The 12,834-nt window shown below is 51.9% G+C and overlaps 5 protein-coding genes and 3 non-coding genes across 8 annotated transcripts; 4 read left to right on the top strand and 4 right to left on the bottom strand.

Moving 5' to 3' along the window:
• Nucleotides 1-6: 6 nt before the first annotated feature.
• Nucleotides 7-2,284, bottom strand: V8C40DRAFT_230644 (glycylpeptide N-tetradecanoyltransferase NMT1). Its single transcript, XM_083212762.1, has 3 exons — nucleotides 1,339-2,284; nucleotides 668-1,250; nucleotides 7-569 (listed from the first exon to the last, which is right to left on the bottom strand). The coding sequence occupies exons 1-3, from the start codon at nucleotides 2,028-2,030 to the stop codon at nucleotides 168-170; spliced, it is 1,677 nt and encodes a 558-aa protein (XP_083079390.1). The 5' UTR covers nucleotides 2,031-2,284; the 3' UTR covers nucleotides 7-167.
• A 395-nt stretch (nucleotides 2,285-2,679) lies between these two features.
• V8C40DRAFT_t19 lies at nucleotides 2,680-2,760 on the top strand. The gene has a single exon. It is a non-coding gene; the product is annotated as a tRNA-Ser (tRNA).
• Nucleotides 2,761-2,788: 28 nt separating this feature from the next.
• On the bottom strand, nucleotides 2,789-4,776 carry V8C40DRAFT_279452 (Alpha/Beta hydrolase protein; the record flags this gene model as incomplete). The annotated part of the gene is made up of 6 exons (XM_083221234.1): nucleotides 2,789-3,346; nucleotides 3,397-4,096; nucleotides 4,177-4,184; nucleotides 4,318-4,443; nucleotides 4,512-4,585; nucleotides 4,664-4,776. The coding sequence occupies 6 exons, from the start codon at nucleotides 4,774-4,776 to the stop codon at nucleotides 3,264-3,266; spliced, it is 1,104 nt and encodes a 367-aa protein (XP_083079389.1). The 3' UTR covers nucleotides 2,789-3,263.
• On the top strand, nucleotides 2,883-2,963 carry V8C40DRAFT_t20. Its single transcript has one exon. It is a non-coding gene; the product is annotated as a tRNA-Ser (tRNA).
• Nucleotides 4,777-6,131: 1,355 nt separating the features above from the next.
• V8C40DRAFT_230640 (uncharacterized protein) lies at nucleotides 6,132-8,993 on the top strand. Its single transcript, XM_083212761.1, has 2 exons — nucleotides 6,132-6,585; nucleotides 6,646-8,993. The coding sequence occupies exons 1-2, from the start codon at nucleotides 6,317-6,319 to the stop codon at nucleotides 8,657-8,659; spliced, it is 2,283 nt and encodes a 760-aa protein (XP_083079388.1). The 5' UTR covers nucleotides 6,132-6,316; the 3' UTR covers nucleotides 8,660-8,993.
• Nucleotides 8,994-9,058: 65 nt separating this feature from the next.
• Nucleotides 9,059-9,130, bottom strand: V8C40DRAFT_t10. The gene has a single exon. It is a non-coding gene; the product is annotated as a tRNA-Asp (tRNA).
• A 377-nt stretch (nucleotides 9,131-9,507) lies between these two features.
• On the top strand, nucleotides 9,508-11,854 carry V8C40DRAFT_230639 (TLD-domain-containing protein). Its single transcript, XM_083212760.1, has 3 exons — nucleotides 9,508-9,758; nucleotides 9,815-11,747; nucleotides 11,813-11,854. The coding sequence occupies exons 1-2, from the start codon at nucleotides 9,696-9,698 to the stop codon at nucleotides 11,570-11,572; spliced, it is 1,821 nt and encodes a 606-aa protein (XP_083079387.1). The 5' UTR covers nucleotides 9,508-9,695; the 3' UTR covers nucleotides 11,573-11,747; nucleotides 11,813-11,854.
• Nucleotides 11,645-12,833, bottom strand: V8C40DRAFT_230637 (respiratory supercomplex assembly factor RCF1). The gene is made up of 3 exons (XM_083212759.1): nucleotides 12,591-12,833; nucleotides 12,460-12,530; nucleotides 11,645-12,388 (listed from the first exon to the last, which is right to left on the bottom strand). Exons 1-3 carry the CDS (start codon nucleotides 12,644-12,646, stop codon nucleotides 11,871-11,873), a joined length of 645 nt encoding a protein of 214 aa, XP_083079386.1. The 5' UTR covers nucleotides 12,647-12,833; the 3' UTR covers nucleotides 11,645-11,870.
• Nucleotide 12,834: the final 1 nt, after the last annotated feature.

Here is a 12,834-nt window from a genome sequence, read left to right as displayed (position 1 = left end):
ATATAGGGCCATATGTAGAGAGCGTGCGGATTTGTTGTGAATTGAATATCAACCGTTATTTGACTTATAAATTTGCGTCAACAGCTAACCACTTAGAACCTATCTACCATTTCTTCTCTTCCTATATTTGATGCTATGGTTCTTCCCGTGTACAAAACAAACTCCTTCTATGGCAAGACCAATCCGACGCCACTAAGGGCATTCTCATCCAGCTGGTTCTTCTTGTCGACGCCTCCGGCTATGGGGTTAGCCCTGTAGTTGAAGAGGTAGTAGTGCAGCTGCCCATCGCCGGCGCCAAACTTCTGCTGCTCGAGGAAGAGGCCGTTGTCCATGAGGGACAGGGCGTTGAAGACGTCAAAGCGGGCCTGCTTGGCGAGGATGAGGGCGTCGTGGATGAGGTCGTTGAGGCGGGACTTGAGGGCGGCCTTATCGAACGGCTCCTTGAGGGCCGTGTCGGTGGCGTAGTAGAAGAGGTAGGCGACGCGGATGACGTCGTGTTTGGGGTTGTTGATGGCGGATGACTCGATGCAGTAGAAGGAGAAGAAGTCGGTGATGTTTTTCTCATTATCCTGCAGTGAAGAAAGAAGAAAAGAACCGTTAGTAAAAGGGGGTTGGACTAATTTGGACAGTACAGAATGTTTTTCTTATTTTGTTTTGTTTTTCTTACCTCGACGACATAGGACCAGATGTATTGGTCCTGTCCGGGGGCAACCGTTGGACAGAACCAATGGGTTGCTTCCTCCGTGGACATCTCTGGAGCAATGTCGAATCGTTTCATGTACCGATCCATCAGCTTGACAACAGCTTCGATATCTACGGGCTTCATCTCACGCAAACCCTTGGTAGAGGTATGGTCCGGGACGGCATACTTCCGGATCTGGTACTGAGGCTTGCTTCCATTGGGCAGGTGGACAAAGTTACACTCGTACAGCTTCTGCCAGTTGAGCGAGCGGTGGTAGTAGCGGCACGTGCTGACGGGCCTGGGGAGGACGATGCCGGCCGTGTAAAGACCTTGCCAGATCTCGTGCAGGTTGCTGATGCGGGTGATTTCCTTGATGAGGACGGGGGCAAGACGCTTGCCGCGAAGCTTCTTGTGGACGCAAAGGAAATTGACTTCGGAGCAAGTGATGACCTTGTTGCGGACTCGCACGCGCACGGGGATGGCAGAGATGAAGGCGACGAGCTTGCGGGACTGGGTGGCGCGGACGCCGACGTGGTAGTGCTTGGCCCAGCCAGGAGGCATCATAGCCCTGGATATCACGCAAATTATGTTAGTATTTTGTCCTCGCAGCTCAGTAATGGCGTGGCGGGGGAGGTGCCAGATATAGTCCAGCTCACCATTTCAGAATACCAGGTCCGTAGTTGAATCGGAACATGGCCTCGTCGTCCTCAACGTAGTGTCCGTTGAGCAGCTCGTAAATCTCCTTGATCTCCTCGTCATTCGTCAGATCCATCTCAACCCACTCGAATCCAGCCACCAAAGGCGCCGGCTCCTTGGAGATCTCGTCGACCGTCTGGATCTTCAGGGGCCCCTCCTCGACCGTCTTCTCGTCCTCGCCAAACTTGGGCACCGGCTGCGTCTGCCAGAACTTGTACGAAGCCATGTCCTTGACGTTCTTGCCTGCCGCCGCCAGACCCGTCATGATGTCCTGCAAGTTCATCTTCTTGAGCAGCCCGGCGATCTGGTCCGGCGAAGGGTTTGCGCTGCCCGAGGCCTGCGACAGCTCGCCCGCCAGAGCTGGGTTGAGCGCCATGAGCTCCTGGAGCTGCTGCGGCGTGAGCCCGCCAATGGCCTTTTTCAGGTCTGCCTCGGCGTCGCCCGACTTGCCAGTCAGCACCTCCTTGGCCTTCTTCCGCTTGGACTTCTTCTTCTTCTTGGCCGGAGCAGAGCCAGCCGCAGAGGCGTCACCGGCCGTGGGCTCGTCATCTTCCTCCTCGGCGTCGGATTCGGCCGCGGCTTGCTTGCCCTTGATGTCGGCGTCGACTTCGTTGACGACCGGGTCGACCGGCTTGGATTCCTCGGCGGGCATTGTGCTGTAGATAGCTTCAAAGTCCTGGGCGTCGCGTGATTGTGCTTTTGCGCAATTCAGGGACAATGCGGAGTGGTGGGGTGAAGCAGCTTGAACCGAGCCTCCAAACCTGTGGTGGGGTTAGACGCAGGCTGGAGATGACATGTGGTTTCAGGCTGCCTGGAGCTTTGACTGCTAAATCATGATTTTGTTAGTTCCATTTTCTTTTGAATGACGTAAAACATTTAAGCTCTTTTGGTCATTTTTATTATTCCATCAGAATAGGTAGACATCAGTGAATAGAAGTAGTTTGAAAGCTAGAGTAGCTATGAAGCTCGGCAAGTGTACGAGTTTGTTGTAAGTCACAATTAGCCATCTACCACCGGGTTGGTAACTAAGATTTATCTCGGTTTCTGGCGCTGTCGCTAGACTCTAATGTGCGATTTAACATCATAGAGAAGGGCTATTCATCCCTCTGGTCCTCTTTATCGGGCTCAATCATTCAAAGCGACGCGACAAGAGCACAGCATGCGGCGGATGTAAATCTGGACTGATTCAGATCCCTTACCCTAAAGCGAATTAAATTGCAATGATTTTGTATCGCGCTCGATAGTATTGTGATAGTCGCATAATAGGAAATAATGCAGCACCATTCATCAATCATCTGATTGGCGGAGTGCCAGAGTGGTTAATGGGTATGACTAGAAATCATATGGCTTCGGCCTCGCAGGTTCGAATCCTGTCTCCGTCGAAGCATTTCTTTTTTGCGCATTATTCCTAGCATGATAAAAAACTTTTTTTCTTTTCCGTTTCTCTGCGCTCGAATCTCTATATTCATCTTGTGCTCCACATCAAAACATCTAACATCCAATAGGCGGAGTGCCAGAGTGGTTAATGGGTATGACTAGAAATCATATGGCTTCGGCCTCGCAGGTTCGAATCCTGTCTCCGTCGAGCATTTCTTTTTTTGTTTGGACTCAAACTAATATTTTTGATCAAGCGACTCGATCAGTGAAAGAGTTTGATGATATAATTGGGCCTCTCGACAATGAATGGTGTATAGGCGTCGTGTTGTAGATCATATTTTTTCTCACTCTTGAGAATATTCCTGCAAAACAATTGCTCACTTGCTTGATGTTTATATGTGGCTCGAAAGACTCAGTCATCAGATTCGACGTGGTTCGTACGAGTATGCAACCCGCAACTCGCAGCGAATATTCAGCCATGTGCTGTGCCTTCTATGTGAAATGGCTATTAATCGTAGGCTGTGCCTTCAAGGTCAAACGACCTCATAATGGCCAAGCTGACTGGTGCAAAGCTCAGAATTTCATTGTGTCCTTTGTGTACAGTCAGCGCTGCGAGCCAATTCTCGAATTTGATAACATACCACCGTAGGGAAATAGCTCTTGACGAATGATAATGTCATCGCCTGTTTTCCACGTAGTCACAAACGAATCATTGCTGGTCCGAACAGTACAAGACTCCTTCCAAGTGTTGAATTCATCGTCATCTAGTGTGCCAATCGTCTCGCTTGCTGCAGCGCGAAATAGCTTGTTATCCTCCGTCCAGGGGATATCCTTATCATTCTTTGCATGCACCAGGTTTATTCTGAGTCTTTTCTTGGTGTGGCGGACAATATTGACAAGCCTGTCAGCCGAGTGCCATTTGTCCACGAGGACTCTGTCGAGAACACGATGGATGGAAGGATAGAGAGCGAATGGCCCAAGGGCGGGTACGAGCCCTCCGAAACGATAGCCGCCCAGCATCGTGGCTAAGTCGCTGAAGGCGGCAACTAGCACAATACCCGCAAATTCAACCCCCTGAAGGGCATATCGTTCGGCGACACCACTGACAACGGCGGTTCCAAGGCTGTGGCCAAGCAGAACGATCCGATTCGGGGGAATGTTCGCCACGTTGATTGCCCAGTCGACCACCGCAGCGGCATCTAGGATCAGGCCCTTTTCGTCGGGCGCTCCAGTGGAATGACCGAAGCCGCGGTAGTCAATGGCCAGAACGTGGTAAGATGACGTATCAGTCAAGGCATGATAACTAGCTGGCCGAACATTTTGGGCAATGTGACCGGCGTTCTGCATTCCATGGTTTGGTTAGCTGTGAGATCTAGAGTCCAGATGACAGAAACGGCATGAAAGTATCGGGGGCAGCTTACACCGTGAACTGTCAATCTCCTGTTAGCACAAGCCTTTTTCAATGGATTTGGGGTATGAGATGGACTTGCATGTTATGATGAGTCTGGCATCTGGATCGTTTGCTAGCAGCCGAAAAGATTCGGTTTGTGTGAAATCCTTACAGAACCCTAGGTCCTGGGTTGCCACTGTGGTTTCATGTTGCAGATATAGAGGTAGCGGCATAATGTGCCAAGCATAGATTGTCTCTCCATCAGAGGTTTGTAATCCAAACGGTGTTACTTGGTTTTCTACGTGATATCAGGGCTGTTAGATGCATGGGTTGTCCAATTGGGATCGGATGCGCTGGAGTACGAACTGGCAAAGCCCCAGCCAACTGGGGAGTTGATATCCGACCACCATAACGAGTGGACGGTGTGGGCATATAGAAAGCTGTATCCGTGTACACGTCAAGTAAGACCGAGTGACCATGGCACTGAAACAAATCGCTGAAACGCATTGATCACGTACTGCCTCTGGAAGAACGGGATCACGCCCAGTGCTATGAGAGCGATATAGAAGGCGAGCGGCGCGGCCGCCACTCCGATGGACGCCCAAAGGATAGGATGCAAGGGAACTGCCATCTTACAGCACAGGTCACAACGGTTGCCTCCCTTGCGTCCGGGGTTTATAATCGGTATCGGAAAGCCGCAGAGATCCCAGCACAGGCGTTTGACGTGTGCGGGTGATGATGAATCAGTTGAACCCGGTGGGGGGTTTTCGTAAGCGGATCTTCAGCATTCCGCCGTGTGCCGCTCCGAAACTACTGTAGACAAGATGCTCCATACCGCGCTCCGTGGCGGTTTATTCTCTCAGCCTCTTGATAGGCAAGATATTGCGATTTGTTCTCGCTTTATTGCCCTCTTTTTGTTTAACAGTTTATTGATGCTGCGCATGAATTTCATCAACGGAAGCGGCGCTATCACATTGCAGCTTGCATTTGGTCATCTGCAGGTTTGACACCCTTTCACGGATGAGGTACTTGGGCGCGGGTGTTAGTGAGGCTTGAGCATGTATCAGGCTGTGTCCATACAGTGGCTGAGTGAAAATGCCATTAAGCTTCTGAATCTTTGTATATTCTATAGAGTATCTGAGATAAGGGCTGAAGTCTAGCAAGAAAAGATAGAGAGAATCGCATCAAAGTTCCCATTCTGGCCGGCAGATGTGTTGGTGGAAAGCGGTGGTGCAGGGGCTGGCATCCACGAGATTCACCCTGCCTAACGGCCCTGCCACACCGAGGCAAGACGCAATTCGTATCCCAGCCCGTTATTTGCCGCTACATGTAATTTTGAGACATCTTGGGCAGTACAAAGCACGCCGGAGATGCCAACCGAAGTTTAGTGCGGCCATGAGCGACGTTGGGCACTGGTGGCTGCAAGCCGTTGAGGCTCAGTAGGATCTGCATCCTGCTCGCTCAACAGTGCTCGAGTACATGTACTTGTCAACTACAGAAGTCCGTACTCCGTCCGTATATCCGTATCAATATCAGCTTGCTCAGTGCTGTCGGATGTATTACTAAATGTGCTGGGCTACCTAGCATCAAATCAAATCTATTTGATGACGATATGATGCAGGTAAGCCCTCGCGGCTCCCATACCGAGTCATGGTTTCAAGGCTCTGCGTCAGACGAGCCAGCCATTACGATGATCAACTGCGAATTGCCTTTCGCAGTAAACTCTACGGCGACAATGGCCACCTGAAGTTGTACCTCGCATTTCAGCACTGTGGCTCCTCAAGTCTAGAGCGGATAGCGCTGCAACAGCCCGCCAATCCCGCGACGCGGCCAGCCAGCCCCGGTGCTCTAGCGGGCCAATCAAGCCCCTGTTGCAGAAGCTCGATGGCACTGCAGCGCATACTGGGGATCCACAGGGCTCTAGAGCCAACTAACGGCCGGGCAGCTTCCAAGGATTTATGCCAACCTTGGAACCTCTCTGGCCTACTTCCAACCAGTATTTTTCATCGCATTCGCCCTCTGCGCAGTATCGCGGCTCTTCCTCCCCCATTGCAACGCCAGCAGCCTGGCCTCTTCCCCTCAGGCCGCTTGCTGCTCTCGCATGGCGCTCTTATGATGCTGCCCCGTCGCCCATCGCCTGCCGCAGCCGTGTAAAACCGCCTCGAGACGCGATGGAGAAGAAGCGGAAGCTCCCCGCGAGGACTTCGGCCCGCGTTGAAAATGCCAACAAACGCCGGAACATGACACCGCGAGCGGAACGTTCTGCGACTCCTGTTCCTCCTCCTCCTCCTCCCGAGCCTGTCAAGGAGCCGTCTCCATCGCCTCCGCCGCCTCCGCCGCCGCTACCAACCTCGATCCAGCCAGGGAAGCCGCTGCCAACGGTCGAGATAGCGCAACCTGACGACTTGTCGGCCAAGGAATATCAATCCATCTCCGAAAGGCATGTATACGGTGATTTGTCAACAGTCCGCTTTCGCTAACCTGCCTTTGTCACCGACAGCGGCGTCCTCGCAGAATCTCTCTCCCGGTCTCGATATCGATGGATTAACGATGGACTCTTCGAAAAGTTTTGGACGAAACCTCATAAGCGAAAGGGCGTCCTCAACGAAGACCCGAAGAATCCTCCAAAGGACAGTATGACCAAGGTTGGCCCCGTTACAATCACCATAGAGCCTCACATTGTCGAGGCCACCATGTTCATCGTCAAAGAGTCCAAGCAACGTCCTCCCCCGCCTCGGACACCACAGCAGGCACCAAAGCCGTCGCCAGTGTCTCAAACGCAAAGTCCTGCGCAACCACTACCGCAACCGCAATCACAGCCGCTCACCCGGCCGGTGCTTCAGTATGGCCCTCCAAATGGCTCTATGCCTCCCCCGCCTGCGCCTGGATCGTCGACCTCGACCTCAGTTCCTACCGCGGCCACCACACCAAAGCCCATTGCTTCTCCGAGTCTTTCTCAGAGGCCGCCATCGTCCTCGCCCAGCACTTTGGGACCTCAGCCCTCACCCTCGCCGCTTACGACCATCAACGTAGCCACGTCACCGTCGCCTAGCCCGGCAGTCTCTACTCAGCCTGCTGCTCAACCCCCTGTGCCTCCACCTTCACTTCCAGCTGTTACTCCCCCACCTCCGATTCGACAGCCCGCGAATCCCCTTCCAGCGCAGCACCAGGCACCTACAGGCACGCCATTGGCAAGGCCCCCACCGCCGCCACCCCCGACAGCGACCACAACCACGACAGCTCACGCTCGGCCGGCCAATGCTGGGCCAGCTCAGTCTCCAGCTGCAGCGAAACCTGCAGCGCCGGTTGCAGGGCGCCCTCCTGCGGCAAAGCCTGTCCCTAATGATCCAGTCATTGCCCTGCTCGCCCAGAAGGCGTCAGGAGACCCTGAGCTACGTGATCTTATGAAGAGGGTCGCCGTGGGCCAGGCCAAACAGGGGGAGCTTGATCGCTTCCAAAAGATAATTGATCAGTTAAATGCCGAGTATCGGCGGAGTGGTGGGCAACAGGGCCCTTCGGCTGATAGGCTGCTTGTGGACGGAAGGACTGTCAAGTATTTTGCTGATGAAGTGCGAACTATTCTCGACATTGTCTTGGCATCCAACCCTCGCCAAACATCAAGCGAACTCAGACCACCGCCCAGGAGTGATCCTTTGGTCGTTTTGCTTGTGAAGGCTGCCCTGGAGGATCAAAAAACGAGTGATATGATTCGGCGCATTGCCGAAGGCCGTGCCGGCTTTACAGATTCAACAGACCTCAAGGAGATTCTCGACCGGCTCCACAGAGATGCAAAGCCTCCTCTGCAGACACCCCCTGCATCTCTCCCCGCAAAGCAGCTATCCAATGATGCCCCCAACGGACACATGCGAGCTTCGAATCCTCCAACGCCCCAGCAGGCAAATCCCCAGGCACTGAGGTCCAAGGGACCCCCGCCAGTTCCGAAGCCTGACATTTCCGCGGTGGTGTTTGATTTTGGAAACGGCGATCGCTATCTATTTCCCAAATTCAGCATTCTGGAATACCTGCCCACCCCGTCCGGCCAGGAGGTAGTTGCATCGTTCCTCATTGTCCGCAAAGGAAGCACGTCAGAGTATGGCGGAGATCCCAAGCTTGACTATTACCAACCCGTCACGATACGCATTTCTACACACGTTGGGCGCTACCTCGAAAACCTGATGCGCGTCGTGGCCCCTCAAGATGAGGTACGGCGGTATATGGACGATGTCATGGACAATATGACACGCGCCGAGTACGTGCTGCTGGCAATGCACTTGCCCAGAGTGCCCAGGGACGAAAAGACAAATGGCGTGGCCGATGAACCCAAGACCAATGGATCAACACCCAAGGTCGAGGCAGAGTCTGACCATACTGTAGAGGTGAAACCGTCTGTTCTTTGGACCAAGACAGCCAATACTACTAAACAATTTGATCTTCTCAAGCCACACGACGCTGAGGAAGAGAATGAAGCCAAATATAAGCGCCTCATTCAATCAGTAACGGCCAAGGATTACTAAAGACTAAGCGTTTGACGTCTCCAAGACTGTATAGAGTTGTTGGTAACGCTGTGCACGCTAGAACTATGTTTTGTTATTTTATATGCTTCAAAGACATGCATTTCGCGGAGCGGGAGAAAGGGGTCTGGAGTATTGGATTGGCACGGAGGATACGGATACTTTTCATAGGATGTCTCAACACACGGTAGCTGTAAGATGCTTTTCGGCCAGGTTTTCTTGAAGTTTTTTGCGCGGTAATATGAGTATGAAGTATGAGTAAACGAGGCGAACTGGCTGAATCTTATTATGCATGGTTAACTCTTATCACGAACGAACATGAAGCACGGAAATGAACAAGAATAAAATGAAAGTAAAAAAAAAAGTCCAAAAAAGAACCACCTCTGAAGAGGTGTGGCGGATCTCTCCCGCCGGGAATTGAACCCGGGTCTCAAGCGTGACAAGCTTGCATACTGACCACTATACTACGGAAGATGTCTCAGGCGTTGAAGCGCCTGTTGTAGGTGGTTGGCTCTTGGAAAAGAGGCGTTGGTTATTTTCCTTATAGAGGTAGCGTATTGGCCCACATGTCAAACGAGGTATGCCGCATGTATCGCCAAACTTGCGACGACACATTTCTTTAGGCATTCAGCACATGCACATCTCCTTTTAATGGCGTTTCTTTAATAACATTCCCAAAATGACGGAGAAGGGGACAAATAACAGGTACGACTCATGTATTGTAAACGAGACTATAATGGAACTTGATACGTGCTCGTACTTGCAATCCTGCGTGCTGACTCATCAAATAACGGTGACGTGAACGACACTCATTTGTCGGCGCTATGGTTTCATGGCTGCGTCTCCCTAAACTCAGAATAAGTGCTAGGCAGCCAACTGCATTCAGACGTCAATCCATCTATCTATCAATGTAACTCTAGCATATCATATGCAGCCATTTCATCCGTCCATTCAATTGAATCCCCTTGCGTGTTTTTGTGATACCCAGCTTTGAAGCCCAACCAAATGAACATTCACTGAGTCTCCCTGCTATTTCGCCATGGGTCAATCCCCTTCCCAGACGCGGCCTCGACGAACGCATGAGCAGCTGACGCTGGAGCTCGTGAGCATCACTACATTCAACGTTGCCCAGATGCATGTTTGCTGATGTTTTGGCAGGCATACAGATTTAAGGAAAAGTGCTTTACCTCGATTGAGTATTACTCGCTGAAAGATGTCTTCAAGAACCTTGCGGACCAGCAAGGCGACATTCGCTACCTCAAAGAAGACACGATAGCTCGGTTCCTGGAGATTCCAGACATCCTTGGGGCCTCGCCTGTGATTTTCCACATGGTTTCGTATCTTGGTGCCTTTCCTTTTCTGCACGAGGCGCCGGTGGTGCTTGAGCTTGCGCAGTTGATCATGGTCGTTGTCATCATGACGGAACGGTATAAACGGGTGCTCGCCAAGTCAACAGATAGGACAAAGCTTCTGTTCAAAAGCCTGGCTGTATACGACCGAAAAGTGACCGAAGCCGAGCGCACGCCGCAGAGTACCGCTTCAGAAAACGCTGCTGCAAAGCCAAATGCTCAATTCAAAGGCTTTGCAGTTGATCAGCCGGGCCTGGATGATGAGAATGAGGGCGATGAGGATGAGGAAGATGACTTAGTCCTTACGGCTTTTGAGCTGCTCGATATCAATGAGGCTGCCAGGCGCGGTGATGTCTCCACCATTCATGAAGCCATTATTCCAACCGATAACCTTCGGAAAATAATAATGCTGTTACTGTTAATTGCGCCGCTGGATCCGCAAGAGAGTTTGTCGCAGTATTCTAGCCGTGTCACGGGCCACGAGTTGGAGCTGCTACGGGCCACGGCAGAGTGTGTCTTGGCCTCCTTCGTCAACGTCGAGACCTCCCCTGGCATTGGATATACCCGATTCAAAACCGTCATTCCCGTCCTGTTTCCCAATCTCTTCGCTGGTTTCAATGGGTTGTTTGAACATTTTCTCTTCTCTAAAGATCTTGACTTCTCTAGGCACAAGATCGAGAAACCCGGTGATGCATCACATATTATCAAGACAGCGCAACCTCTGCTGCCGACTCCCGGCGAGATTCTAAACGAACACACCCTATCACAACTTTCGCTATTCTTACCTGGCTCTTCCTTGTTTCGGAGGGTGAGGTTACTATACTCGGGCAACGATGCTGGGTTCTCAATGGGCAGCCTCGAATCAAAAATCTTCAACTGGAGGGCTCCAACAATCCTTTTGGTAAGCGGATCGAGATTAGCAGACACACCCGATGGTGGACAGGAAGCATCGTTCGCAGCTTCACTTCCAACCAAACGATTTCCTCACGGCAGCAAGTCCGAGCGTGTGACATTTGGGGTTTACATTAGAGAGCCCTGGAAGCATACACACCGAGAGTGCTTTGGCGACTCAGAAACGGTTCTTTTCCAGCTGGAACCTATTCACGACGTCTTTGCTGCCTCTACGGTAAATACAGACTACGTTACTTTTACGAAACCTCCTGGGAACCGACCGTGCCTCTCGTTTGGGTGCCCTCATCCCAAGCCGACGCAGTCGCATCGCAAGGAAGGCATGCATGCTCTGGGGGCTGTCTCTCTACTATTTGACGAATCTTTTGAGTTTGGAGTATTCAATCATGACTACAAGTCAAGAGGCGGTGCTTTCCATACCAGCATTGTGCGAAAATTTGACTTTCAAGATCGGTTCCGAATCGACAACCTGGAGGTTTGGGGCTGTGGTGGTGACGAGGAGGCAAAGGCGCAAGCCGAGAGATGGGCTTGGGAAGAGAGGGAAGCTGAAGCGCGCCGTAAAATCAACCTAGGAACAGGCGACATCGATGCAGACAGAGCACTGCTGGAAATGGCCGGCCTAGTAGGCGGCAATCGAAGTGGTGGCTCGATGGGATAATACCTAAGCACAGCATGATGTCAGTGATTTTGTTTCTTGTTTGCTGGCACTTGATGCGATGTATAAGATTCCCTTTTGATCTGCAATAGATGCCAATGGCAGCATATAGAACACAGAGAATGATACCTGGCGCGGCCGCCAAAGCTGTTTCTTCATTTAGGGGTGTAAAACCAGAGTAGGGGTGCTTCACCATTTCCCCTGTTGTAAACTATCGTACATGCTCATACAATTTTGAGAAAGAGATTTATACATATATTTTTCTCCCCTCCAAGTCGTCTGGCCGTCATCAAAGGACGATTCATTTCTTGGAGTCATCATCCTTCTTCGATCCGTAGAGTTCGCCAAGCGCGCCGAGCGAGCTCTTTGGGTTCTCTTTCCTCGCCTTCTTCTCCGATAGAGATCCTTCAGCGGCTAGAGCCTCCGCCGCAGCATTTTCACCCTTTGACCACAATCCCATCTTGCCCAAGACCCCTCCGGTACCTTGCGTCTGCGCTTCAGCAGCAGGAGCGGCTCCTGTCTGTTCTGCTTGTCTCTGCTTTATTGCCGCCCTCATCGCCTTGTCCTCTTCGTCGCGGACCTCGAGCTCGTGGATCCATCTCTGGCGCTTCTCCTCTGAATCTCGTTCTTCCTTGAGCTTGCGCAGCTCCTTTGACTTTTCACGATCCTTGTTGTAGTACATGCTTCCTGCGACCATGGCGATGACGGTGAAGCCCTGGGCGGCGACACGGGCGCGGAACATCTTGTTTGCTTGCCTAGAGTCGCCTCTTCGGAGGGCGCGGTAGGCATTGACGAAGGCGAAGACGGTAAGACCGATTCCTGTTGCGCGCTGGTTAGTTAATGGTTTGGTGGTGGTTTGCGATCATCATTGAGGGGGATTGGGGCTTCACCGAGAGGCACGAGGGGTTCCTCCTTGAGCTTGCGCTTGATCTTCTGCGCAGGACCCTCATTGTAGAGCTCCCTGAAGCTGCATGTTAGCTGGTTTGTTGCCTATCGAGTGGTGAGATAAACATGAACGCACTGGTCGTCAAAAGACGAGGGCATCTGCCCGGTGAATTCCGGCGGCCGACCTGCCATGATTGGCGAATGAATAGCAAATATGTGGTGAAGATGGATAGTCGAATTCAACAAAACAGCTCCCAAGAATCTTTAGAAGCTGCGTTCAAATCCAATCAATTCAGCGGAAACAAAAAGCTATATATCCGGGCTCAAGTTTTGTCGATGACCACACGACTGGAAAACCGCACCATGGCCCCTCCACATGC

The sequence above is a fragment of the Trichoderma camerunense genome, assembly GCF_050948025.1.
Source record: "Trichoderma camerunense strain CBS 138272 chromosome Unknown V8C40scaffold_1, whole genome shotgun sequence".
Taxonomy (NCBI): Eukaryota; Fungi; Ascomycota; class Sordariomycetes; order Hypocreales; family Hypocreaceae; genus Trichoderma; species Trichoderma camerunense.
Note: the sequence above shows the minus strand (reverse complement) of the source record. Positions and strands in the feature narration are given on the sequence as shown.

Bases quoted from the DNA above. Each gene is read 5' to 3' on its own strand.
- V8C40DRAFT_230644 (XM_083212762.1), bottom strand. From the start codon at position 2,030: ATGCCCGCCGAGGAATCCAAGCCGGTCGACCCGGTCGTCAACGAAGTC. The intron at 1,251-1,338 runs GTGAGCTGGACT...CGTGATATCCAG, and splicing joins GGACCTGGTATTCTGAAATG to GGCTATGATGCCTCCTGGCT. The intron at 570-667 runs GTAAGAAAAACA...TCTTCACTGCAG, and splicing joins TCTGGTCCTATGTCGTCGAG to GATAATGAGAAAAACATCAC.
- V8C40DRAFT_230640 (XM_083212761.1), top strand. From the start codon at position 6,317: ATGGAGAAGAAGCGGAAGCTCCCCGCGAGGACTTCGGCCCGCGTTGAA. The intron at 6,586-6,645 runs GCATGTATACGG...TGTCACCGACAG, and splicing joins TATCAATCCATCTCCGAAAG to CGGCGTCCTCGCAGAATCTC.
- V8C40DRAFT_230639 (XM_083212760.1), top strand. From the start codon at position 9,696: ATGGGTCAATCCCCTTCCCAGACGCGGCCTCGACGAACGCATGAGCAG. The intron at 9,759-9,814 runs GTGAGCATCACT...ATGTTTTGGCAG, and splicing joins AGCAGCTGACGCTGGAGCTC to GCATACAGATTTAAGGAAAA.
- V8C40DRAFT_230637 (XM_083212759.1), bottom strand. From the start codon at position 12,646: ATGGCAGGTCGGCCGCCGGAATTCACCGGGCAGATGCCCTCGTCTTTT. The intron at 12,531-12,590 runs GTGCGTTCATGT...ATGCAGCTTCAG, and splicing joins CCCTCGTCTTTTGACGACCA to GGAGCTCTACAATGAGGGTC. The intron at 12,389-12,459 runs GTGAAGCCCCAA...AGCGCGCAACAG, and splicing joins GGAACCCCTCGTGCCTCTCG to GAATCGGTCTTACCGTCTTC.